This window comes from Brachyistius frenatus, unplaced genomic scaffold, assembly GCF_029030835.1.
Source record: "Brachyistius frenatus isolate BFR_SWC_R1_liver_20210118 unplaced genomic scaffold, ASM2903083v1 Contig_238, whole genome shotgun sequence".
Lineage (NCBI taxonomy): Eukaryota > Metazoa > Chordata > Actinopteri > Embiotocidae > Brachyistius > Brachyistius frenatus.
In genome coordinates this window covers 35,175-46,774 of record NW_027210837.1, presented here as the reverse complement: position 1 = coordinate 46,774, position 11,600 = coordinate 35,175, and the positions used below count along the sequence as shown (strand labels likewise).

At 42.8% G+C, this 11,600-nt stretch overlaps 1 protein-coding gene across 1 annotated transcript; it reads right to left on the bottom strand.

The window, feature by feature from the left end:
• Positions 1-1,018: 1,018 nt before the first annotated feature.
• On the bottom strand, positions 1,019-8,286 carry dnpep (aspartyl aminopeptidase). The gene is made up of 15 exons (XM_069720317.1): positions 8,214-8,286; positions 7,732-7,822; positions 6,977-7,065; positions 6,689-6,802; positions 6,222-6,347; positions 5,982-6,106; positions 5,813-5,897; positions 5,590-5,697; positions 5,104-5,181; positions 4,698-4,778; positions 4,216-4,376; positions 3,363-3,402; positions 3,174-3,275; positions 1,837-2,004; positions 1,019-1,339 (listed from the first exon to the last, which is right to left on the bottom strand). The coding sequence occupies exons 1-15, from the start codon at positions 8,217-8,219 to the stop codon at positions 1,289-1,291; spliced, it is 1,425 nt and encodes a 474-aa protein (XP_069576418.1). The 5' UTR covers positions 8,220-8,286; the 3' UTR covers positions 1,019-1,288.
• Between the last annotated feature and the right edge of the window lie 3,314 nt (positions 8,287-11,600).

Here is an 11,600-nt window from a genome sequence, read left to right as displayed (position 1 = left end):
AAATAAAGAATTCACACGAGAAGCGTCAGTGGTCAGCCAAAAGAAGAAAATACTTCAATGCATACATACTCCATTACGGGTAAAGCTCAGAACTCTATAAATACAGAAGAATGATCAGAAAAGTCAAAGGATCAAAAGTCTGCAGAGAAATAACTCAATGTAACCGATATATTATTATTACATGTGAAATATTAAACTGTAAACAGCTGTTTGATGTCCAGCTGAACAACTTCATATACAGAGACTTAGTTTATTCCAGTGGTTGCCAACATAGGGTCCAAGACCCTCCAAAGGTCACCACATAAGTCAAACAGCGCCCTTTAGTTTATTTTCAAGATGTTTACACTTAACAGGTCCATGCCTTGTATTAAAGGTAGCCTATATTAATAAGAACAAAGAAAGCATATGTTAAAGTGGTCCTACTATTATGAAATATTTTAATGTGTGACTGACATGCAGCCCTTGTGTGTATCTGGCTCAGTAATCCATTTGCACCAATAATATTAAAATTAAAAGTGCTGAAATCATGTCAACATTTGACAAACAAAAAGCCCACACTGACTTTACATTATTGTCAACTCCTCTGACAGTCTCAACACTTATGACCCTCACATGAATGTATTTATTGTAGGGTTATTGTGCTAAATTATAAGGTGATTTGCTCATACATTTTTCATTTCAGGACATTTATTTCATGATAACATCGAGCTCCATTATTTCACCATGAGAGGATCGTCTACTATTTTGAGATAAATCAGGAGGTGAAACTAAAAGCAGTGTGGAAGAGTTCCTTCCCTCACTGCATCGCGATGTGGCTCAGAAACCCGTCTCATCCTGCCAAAACACTGTCAGGACACTTGGCAGAGCAGCACATCTGACTCCTCGTGGCGTTTTATTAAAACTGAGGAGGTGAAATTAAATTACTGCAGCCTCTCCTTCAGAAAGAAACCTTCCACATCCACCAGTATCTGTGGATTTACTCAACAACAGAGGGAGGCAACACAAAAACTTTGAAAACTTATTTTATTATTTTGTAAACAATTTCATGAGAATGAAAATGAGTACTTGTATAATACGTCTTTCCTTAATTGGAATAATCAAAGCATGTTGATGTGAATAGCGAATAGCATCATCCACAGTAAAAAAAATCACGAGTTTAAACACCAATTGTCATTTTTATCCCAAACAACGCAGCATTTCGATGTGTCAGATGTTTAAAAATAATGCTGTGTTGTGTTGAAAATGACGTGTATCATCTGTTTTTCCATCAGTTGTGATTCTTCTGGCTCTAGTCGATGACCAGCGTGCTCCTCACAGTGGGGAACAACTCAAAGAAACCCTGCAGGAGGAAGCAGACAGGAAGTGGTTAAAAACACTTAAACAAAGTCAAGTAAAAGATATGTGGAAAAAAAAATGTAGATCTGCTGAAAACACGTGATGAACAAATATGGATGAGAAATGTTTTTCTTTTGATATTCACACGACAGCTGGATGTTTCAAAAACAACATCTGATTAGCGGTGCAAATATCGGTTATTCACACATGAAAGAATTACTATCCAGGCTTTCCAGGGGCTGAGCGCCAAAAGCTTTATGTGTACCGACTCAAAATAGATTCAAAATGACCAGCAAGAGGGAAAACTAACAGAGACATAAAACAGTCACCAAAAGATATCAAGGACTACAAACACCGTGGCTGCTGCCAGTCTGCATGCTGCGTTTTGTTGAGACTGTCAGAAACGGTCATCAAACACCGTCTGCTCTCTGAAGTTACTTTTGTTCCTATTTTATGGCACAGTTCAGAACTAGGCGTGTTTGTTTTGCTCACAGGTGTTACCTTAAAGAGGGTGGTGCTCTGCAGGACACTGGAGGTGCAGCACATCTCCCTGATGGAGTGCATGGAGAGCTGCGGAGCTCCGATGTCCACCACGGGGATGCCGAGACGGGCGGCCAGGATGGGTCCGATGGTGGTTCCACAGGGGCTGTCGTTACGGACCATCACATCCTGCAGGAGGACAGCAACGAATCAAAAGATCAAAAACACCCTCGCAGGTAACTGCAGTACGTTATTTCACCCGGTCACTCATTCACTGTGCAACAGTCAGTCAGTGGGCCCTCCAGTGGCCATTAAGAGGAACTGCAAACAGTGAACTGTGATTTCCTGAGGGACACTGGAGTGTTTCTCCGTCTTAAAAATAATGTAATGAGGGATTCAATATGCCACAAAATATAATAATAAGTGTCATGATTAAACATAGGTATTAAAAGTATGAATTGATTATAGGATTCAAAATATAATTTATGATGATATCTGACATTGTAAAGCAGATCTTTCTCATTTTGTTGAAGAAACAGAAAAGAAAATCTTCCCATTGCAAGTTAAGACTTTGAAGTAAAATAAAAACTAATTTTCACACAACAGACAAAACAGTTTATCACACAAGCTGCTGAACACACCAGCAGAAGAACCTGCAGTCCTCGAAATGAAGATATGATTCAGGGTATCTGCAGGATAACGATAACATTTAAATATTTTTTTTAAACTCGCAGAAAGCTCACCTACAAGTAAAAATGATATTTTAGTTTACTCATTCATTGAAGTCAGGTTGTATTGAAGGTTCTGCATCTTCTAAAGAAAAATAAAAAATGTCTTTTTTAGAGTGACGAGGGACCAAAGACTGTCTGACCTTGACGTCCAGCCGTAAATCTGCTGAACACTAACTCACACTGAACATTTAACAAGGTATGACAGCTCAGATATAATGTTGAACTTGCTGCTGAAGCTCCTCCGGTGTCTCTGCTGTTATTAAACCACCACTGAGCTTAACACTCGAGGCAACCGTTCCCCCGTCGCTACCTTCTTATCTCCCTTCTTACATTCCAGATCATCTCATGTAAAATAAATTGGTTCTCCGGTGATATGGGAGCTGGTGATTCATACTCCATGATGTGTGTCCATCTCACTGTTTCTAATTGCTGCTGATAACCGATTCTTGTTTCAGTCACTGCGTCTTTATTTCACACGTGGATTCTTTCCTTTTCATCTGCGTGTCGTCTTGGATCGGCCCGGCTTGTTGCCAGGAGATCTGCACTCGCTGTCGAGTGACTCGAGACACAAAGAGAAATGAAAAAAGCTGCTGCGCCTCAGTGTGCAAACAGCATCACACACTGTACCTGCAGCGGCACGCCGACCTGGCCGGCGACCTCTCTAACGACGGAGGCGGTGACGGCCGTGGTGGCGTAGCGCTGGTTGCTGTTGAACTTGATCACCGGGCCCTGAAGGAAAAGTTACAATAAAAACATTCACACTCAGAAGACGTGCGGTGTGTTGTTATACTACAGGTGAGTGGTTTAAATCTCCACCTTGTGGAAAGCTGGTCGGTGGTTCTCTTCATGCTTCTCCCTGAGAAGAAATTATAAACCAACTTTAAATTGAATATAAAGACAGACATTTAAACGAGGAGACGGGCTGCATCCTCTCACCATGTTATGTACATTTATGTATTTTTTCAATCTTTGAAGCTCTCAGAAGCTCCATCACTTTGTGTGAGGGGTGATTTTTGTGTTTTATGGATAACATTTTAGTGCAAATTTCTGAATATAAAGACTAAATATTTGAACTGTCACATTAGAAAAATTAAATGTCAGTTATTTTTTTGAGGTCTTATTTCAAACTTTCTTTGAAGGCTCCGACTGAGGGGCGACAGCGTTTAAAAAGTCAGACCTTTATCTGCTCGTCTGAGAGCTGGGATTCTGAGACTTATTAAGTCGATAATATTCAGGAGCAGAAGTGACTGTGAGCAGTGTGATTTCAGTAAAATGGGACGAGAGTTTCATTTTCTTTTGTGCTGCAGAAACTATGATGATTTATGAGCGATAATTTGCAGTGAAATGACTCGACAAATAAAGCAGGAACCTCGAGGATCAAATCCTGGAAAGGTTGTTTAGCTTAGATTAGTATTTATTCTGATTTGTGAATATATATATATTTATTTCCAGTGATTTCTGATGTAGACAACGAGGGTCTGAAGATTTGATTGTTAAAGATGTTGTGCTTTCCTCATGTTTGGACTTTCTCTGCTCACGACACAACAATTCAAACTTTCCTTCACACATCAGACAAATGTTATGTGAATAAAAACGATGTTTTTGCTTCATCATTACATGAAACAATAACTTGCAGTTCCTGTTTGTTCCATGTGTTGTTGACACTGACTGGTAGTTCGGGTGCACGGCGTGAGCCATGTCGGCGCTGATCATGAAGGAGAGCGGCACCGCCTGCTGGAAGGCGGTGAGGTTGGAGGAGGAGGCGGCGAGGCGGCTGAGGATGAGCTCCGTCAGGTTGGACTGAGCACCCTGAGCGCTCTCTGATCCCACCTACAGGAGACACCACACACAGGCGCTGACACTCATCGCACATTAAAATACACACAGCTCATATCATAAATATCACAACAGATTTAAACTTGAGCCTCACAAGTCTTCAGTCCAACTAACAAAACCTACAAATATTCAGTTTACAATGATATAACACGGAAAAGTAGCAATGAATACATGAATGATTAATGAGTAACTAGTTTTTTTTATTTTATAATTTTATTTTCAAGTACATAAAGAAAATAGTTGTGTGCTGATTTAAGACATCCCAAACTGTCTTGTTTTCTTCTCTGGCAGCTTCTTGCTGTCATCAACACTCACCTCTTCATTGTCATACAGAGTGATCATGCGGACGTTGGGTTCTTTGGCCAGAGATTCTCCAGAGCAGGACTCTATCAGTGCCTGAGCGAGAGCGACAGAAAGGGAGAAATGAGGCCTTCAAAAGGGAAGTACGTGTCTGTAAATAAACTGAAAATGTAGAAATCACTTTCTGACAGCAGCTTGAGACAAAAGAGTCCAACTTTCTGAAGTTCACACGGAAGGTGGACGGACAGAATGAAACAAAAGACAAGGACATTAAGGAACGACTGGAGAGGAGGAAGAAAAATCATCAATTCCTTTACTCGTCAGAACCTCAGTGTTGCGGGAGTAACGATGAAATTCTTCCTGCGATGAAAGTGATGTGTGATGAAGAGTGATGTTCAGAAGTGTTGGCGTTAAGTCTAACCTGCAGGGCGCAGTAGCAGCTGTGCAGGTTGTCCAGACGGCCAGAGTAAATGAACTCCTCGTACACACCTCCTAAAGCCTGCAGAGAGAGGAGGAGAAGATAACGGTGAGAAATATAAAACATGTCGAGTTCTTTTTGTTTTCTTCCACTGGGGGATTGTTGAAACGTCTAAAAGAAGAAATATGAACACAGGAGTCAGGAAAACATCTGACTGTAGTCCTGGGATTCCTTATGAATCTAAATCTAATCACTGATAATGCAGGTAGATTAAGGTGCTTTATATTTTATCTTTCGTTTCCGACAGATCAAAATGTTTCTAAAATGAAACTTCACATTATAATAATTAGGAATTCAGCTGCGTTTAAGTCCAGTTTGTTTGACCTGTAAATGTCCAGCTGTTAGACTTCAGCCTTGTTCGAGAGGAAGACGGGGTTCAAATGGATTTTTACAAGTGACAGGAAGTCGGCGGTGTATTTGTCGACTCACCGCAGGCTGAGTATCAGCCAGACACAGCTCAAAGTCCAGCAGAGCTTCCGGCTCGACGCCCAGCTCCGAACACAGCACCTTCACCAGCGCCGGGTGGTGTTTCTCCGCCTGAGGAGGGAACGTAGTGCAACACAACATCTTTCAAACTCAAAGCAAAGCATCATGAAGAGAAGACGAGAAAGCACCAGACACCGTCACTCGTGTGTGTGACTGTGGGTTTTACCGTGTTGGCAGCATCGGAGGCGTCTCCCGAGGACGCAGAACCCGTCTCCAGCTCCTCCTGGACGACGGTGGCGATGATGGGCACACTGGGACAGAAACAGACAAACGATAAAATTGTTGTGTTTTAACTCTCATCACCTGCATCAGAACATGTCGGGTATAAAACGGACATGTGGTTCTCCTTGTTGGGGCCGAAGGAGTCGTTGATGTCCCGCTGCAGGTGGATGGCCAGGTGAGGGATCCTGAGCAGAGGCCTGGAGACGTGCAGCAGCCGGTTGACCAGCTTGCCACCACTCTGCAGGAAGAGGACATCACATTCACTTTCCTTCATTTCCTCAAGACTCAGCCAAACGGCAACCGGACAGAATTATGGGAACAAGCCCTGACGGTACTAATAATCCTCCAGGTACCTTGACCATAACACGGCCGGCGATGGTTAGGTCACGGTCGAACCAGGTGTTCCAGATTCCTCCGCCGTAGCACTCCACCCCGACCTGCAGACAGCCCTGCTTCGTCCTCTTAGACCTCGGCTTCACCTGAGAGCACAAACACACAATAATCTCTCACAAAAGCAGCTACATGTCCTGATTTAACTCCCCTTAAATGTGACGTACACACAAACGTATATTCTCTCTTTTATTTTGCACCACGGTTGTTTTAAAGCAGACTCTGCGTTTGCTTCGGCATAAAAAACATGTGACTCTTGGCACCCGTGTAGCTTTACTCTGCCTCCTCACATTTCAGCTCATCTCGGTGCACTTCTATTGTCGTCTGGCTGTAGGGGAGTTCACATCTGTCGTGGTCTGACTGCTTATTAAGGATGCAAAAGAGCAAACGGCAGGCTGTGATTGACAGCTGGAATTGGGCAGGCACTCACCCTGAGGCAGGGGCTGTCTGTGTGGGCTCCGATCATGGAGAAGCCATTTCCCGGCAGGTAGAGTCCGCCCACTGCGAAGGCGATGAGACTGGAGAAGTTCCTGGTCACGAAGTACTGCAGAGAGCAGAGAGGAAGTCAATTTATAGTTTTACTTCTCTGTTTTACAACATGCCTGAAGAGGGTCTTAAAGTAGCCAGCTGTCAGCTCCACACATCCAAAAATGTCACGAACCCCGTTTCCCCTCTTTCCTCCCCTGGACTCCTGCAGAGGACCATTAACCTGACTCACCTTGCTGGCTGGCTTGATGTCCCACTGGTCCGCCTCCTTCAGCTCCATGAATCCGGCCTCCAGCAGAAGCCGCCTGCATTCTTCAACCACTGCAGGGCAGGAAAGTCATGGGGAACTATTTTTTAGCTCTGACAATATTTGTTGTCTTATTTTAGAGGCTGCTTTTGTTTTAGCTGTAAAGCTTCTGTTGTGAAGTAGAAGAAATATACATATATATATATATATATATATATATATTGTTGTATATAGCAGTTTGTAACAGATAAGCAGATTACAAAGTTTTTTTTGTAATTACTTTTATGATCTTTATTTGTTCAAAGCAGGCTTTAGGGGAGGTCAGAGGTCAGAGTGCAAAGGTAAACTATTATGAAATAAATATCTGTTCCATCTTAATCTTATCTCAAGCTCAAAGTCAGCTGTTAAATTGTCTCAATTTGGCATCTTGTTAATGCTGAGCATCCGAATCTCCTGATTACAGAGCGAGATCATTTCATGTCTAATCTAAAATCCTACAGAAACTTATTGTTAAATAAAATGACAAGGCAATTTATTTTTTTACAAATTTCAAAAATGTGTTTTTATTTGTAACTTTAGATTTAGGATGGTTGATCCCACAAGATAAAGATGTTCCCATGCTGTTGACACCAAACATGTCTTTACAAAAATACACCAGGGTGCATAACATGTAAAACAATGATGAGGGCGGATGTGGAAGACTTTAATCTAAAGCATAAAGCCCCAGTTTGTTGAATTACCGTGATATGGAGACACTCCTCTGTTCACGAACTGAAGGAAGTCTTTGGCTGCTGACTGCACCGCTTCCTTGGAGCTCTTCATGATCAAAGTCTGCAGAAAAGAAAAGCAAAACGTGTAAAAATAAAGCGCGCAGCTCGTCACAAGGAAAGAGACAGCAACGCCAGCGGCGGCGAGTTCCAACTTCGGACAGTACTTGACAAACTCCAGTTTTCGCTGATCTTAAAAAAAACCAAATAACACACCAGCTAAAGAATAAAAGTAATTATATTACAATAAATACTTTGGTGTTCAATCTGACTGTAAACACGAAACTGTCACGTAAGAATCCGGTCTTGTCCGATAGAGGAAGCACTGACAGTTAGCCAACCTTCGCTAGTTAATTTGGACTAGGACGAGCCGAGCTTTTCTTCTTCGCGGCTCCTCTGTGAGGGAGCGACGCCTCCACACCACCCGGCCACAGTGACGATTTTATGGCGCTTACCTGCATTAATTGGACTTTCAAAGTCTGAACTCCAGCGCACAGAGACAGGAAAGACAGACAGGGACAGATCAGGTGACAGTCACGAGATGTGCCGACGCCTCGAAGCGCGTGTCGAGGCTTGCTTCATTTAGGGGAGGAGCCAAAAACGATGACGTCCTCCCAGGAGTTGGGGTACAATAACAACAGCTGATCCATGCTGAGTCGTTACCGGGCCTTGCATGAGAATAAGGAGGAAACTGGAGCTTCACCCAGCCAAGGTAAGTCATTACAATATTACAAATGCACCATCACAATTTATCCCTGTTCACTTTTGTTTATTGTGTAAATAAAGACAGATAACAGACACTGTGTTTATTCTCTTTGAACCAGCCACCAGAAAACCAGAGCTGGATGAAGCCCTCGTCTCCATGATAGTGAAGGACACTCAGCCCTTCAGTATTGTGGATGATGTTGGATTCAGGGCATTTGTGTCCAAACTGGATCCTAATTATGTCCTCCCTACAGGGCAGGTATGTATGGGTGCATGCATGAAACAAATGAGTACTTTATTGTGTCTCACAGTTCAGCACTATGTATTTTTTCCTTGAGGCTCTGAAGGCCATGGTGGAGGCCAAGTAGGAGTCAGCTCAGGAGAAGGAGAAGGCTGAAGTGGAAAAGGTGGCTGCTGTTAGCTTTACTTCTGACATGTGGACATCCACAAAACCAAAAACTGTTGAGAAACTGTTATTTCTGAATAAAAATGAATAAAATGTCCCCTGTCCTGTACATCATTGTCCAAGTTACACAAGCACTTCCACTGTCCTCTGCCTGCTTAAGCCCATGACATGTTCCTAAAGTGACAGAAAAACATGATTACACAACCTGCCGTATCACATGATACGACCATTTTGGGAAAATGTACACACACAGAATACATTCAAAAACTATTTTATTATGCACATATGTGATAATTTATGTACAGAAATTATTTGGTCATACATTTTAGTAATTCATAGTCATTCCCAACAGCCACAACAGACACAAACATTCAATGCATCACGTGGTTCAGATCCAGCTGCCTGTCATTCTACACTTGGCCAGCAGGTGGTTCGTGTTCACATGAAGCTTCGAGTAATGAACCTTTTCTGGAACCAGTTGGCTGAAGTGGTTGATGCCTCATGAGGCTTCATCTCACCATCACTAGGTGACAGCAGCAGGAAAAGAAGCATATAAATCTGTACATCAAGAAAAGAAAAAAGAAAACCCACAATATTTCACACGTGTGTTTTTGCAAAGGTGTAGTGCTGCAGTTTTAGCATCTTGTTAGAGGCAGGATTGAATTACTTTTGTATCATAAAAGCAGTAGTATCCAGAGAGATGTGTTTTAAACCAGAAATTATTCTGTCATTGAGAAGAGCTTCAACTAAAGGCCCATATGCACCTTATTTGGACTGTTTGCAATGTTAACAGATCATTTTACCATGTTGAGATTTTTGTAATACCAATGATGAGAAATGTTTAATTAAGCACAATAACTGAGGCAACTCTCCATAATTTTCTATTTGAGCCTCTTCTCCATCTCCCCCCAATGCAGCCATTTATCACTGTGTCACCTCTGGGAAGCAGCCTTATATAGTCCTGAACACAGAGGGAGGTGGAGGGAGGGAGGATGCAGCGGGGGTGCGGGGGGGGGGGGAGGACGACAGAGTGGAGAAACCGATGAAGAGGTGTTTATATCAGCTGTCAGCTCACACCGTCTCTCCTGCTCTTGAGGAAGCCCAGAGGGATGAAAACACACAGACTCACGTTAGAATTCAGATTCTATCAATAGAAGAAGGAGCAGTGGATGTGTTGAACATGTCGGCATCATATGGGAATGTAATTATTATGATTCAAAGGGACGAGGACAGTATCAGGACTCTAACCTTTCCTTCGCTTTTATCACATTTGTCAAAACAGGTTTCAAACTAACTGACGTGCACTTTGCTGCCTTCTTGGCGAGGTCACCATTAAGAAAGAGATTTCATCTCAACTGTTTTTAACTGGTTAAATAAGAAGAAATAATGCGTTCTTTAGCAGTTCCTGATTTCAGTTGGTGTTTGTGATTTTTGTTTTTTTTGTTCAGTTTGACGTGACTCAAGAGTTGACCGTGTTTATGCTGTGTAAGAAAACCTCCCTTTGAACCCATTTCAGTGTCACATGTCCTAATGATGTCATTATTAATGGCACATATTGTTCGTGAATGTGGGCTTTCTCCTGCTCTGGGAGGGCCTGCAGGCACAGATTGTCCCTCTGTCTCTCTGGAGGGGATAGTTTTCCTTTTTAAGGCAGGTTAGTCAGAGCTCTTCCCCCTCGGCTGCTGTCATTAACAACCTGGGCCGCCTCGCCATGTGAGGACGACGCAGGGTTTTGAAAGCCATCGTCTTTGCATCCTCACATTGTTATTGCGTGAGATCACAGAGGCAGGCGAAGAAGTTCCTCATGAAACTGTGTGCAGTAAGTTTGGTTCAACAGGTCGTCAGCACGAAGCGATTTGTGTCGTCGCCTTTCAAGCCGGTCCGGTATTCGTCTTCACTGATCTGCCATTCGTCAGATTATTTGACATGATTGGCACGAGACTTGAAATGACCACAAAAACATGAAAAAAGAAAACAGAGATGCAAAATGACAACAAAGAACCCAGAAACAAACAGCTGTCTCCTGTGTTTAAGTCCAGTGTTCAGTTGACCCATCCATCGGTCCCAACCTCACCCTACACAGACCTTGACGCTCTACAAATAAGCCACCTGACTTGGACCACACAGGGTACTGTTACCTCAACGTGAACATGCTCCAACTATTGATGGTGATGCAGACCACCAGTAAAGGTCCCTTCATGATAAGACATCAGTATGGGTTGTACTAACCTGCTGTCAACGGTCAAGATAAATGATAAAATAATTGATGCAACTGCTGTTGTAAACACCTACCTGAAGCAACAACCCACACCAACACAATACAACCTTTGCCTCAGAGACACAACTGTCTTCATTTGCATGACCACAAGAGAAAGAGAAATAAAGAAGTGTGGAGGTGAGGGGTGAAGAAGGGAAACAGAGAAGGACAGTGGGGAGAAGATAATGGACAGGGAGGGAAACAGGTGAAAAGGAGAGACTGAATAAAGAGGTAGATGAAGGAGAAAAGAGGGGATGGAGGGAGAAGTAGAAAAATTAAACCAACGAGAGAAGACATAAAAACTATTTGTAACAGAGCCGGGAGAGACAACCGGGATTTAAGAGTAACAGATAGAGAGATTTAGGGAGGGCAGTTCACAGGGAGGAGGGGGGTAAGAAGCCAGGGTGGGGGTAACTACAAATAGCTGGGAGCAGTAGCTTCTTCTTCAGTGCTTCTCTCTGCTGCAGCCTTCAC

Excerpts from the sequence above, each read along its gene's own strand:
- dnpep (XM_069720317.1), bottom strand. Across the intron at positions 3,403-4,215 it reads GCCGTGCACCCGAACTACCA|GGAGAAGCATGAAGAGAACC; the intron begins GTCAGTGTCAAC and ends ATTTCTTCTCAG. Across the intron at positions 2,005-3,173 it reads AGGTCGGCGTGCCGCTGCAG|GATGTGATGGTCCGTAACGA; the intron begins GTACAGTGTGTG and ends GTCCTCCTGCAG.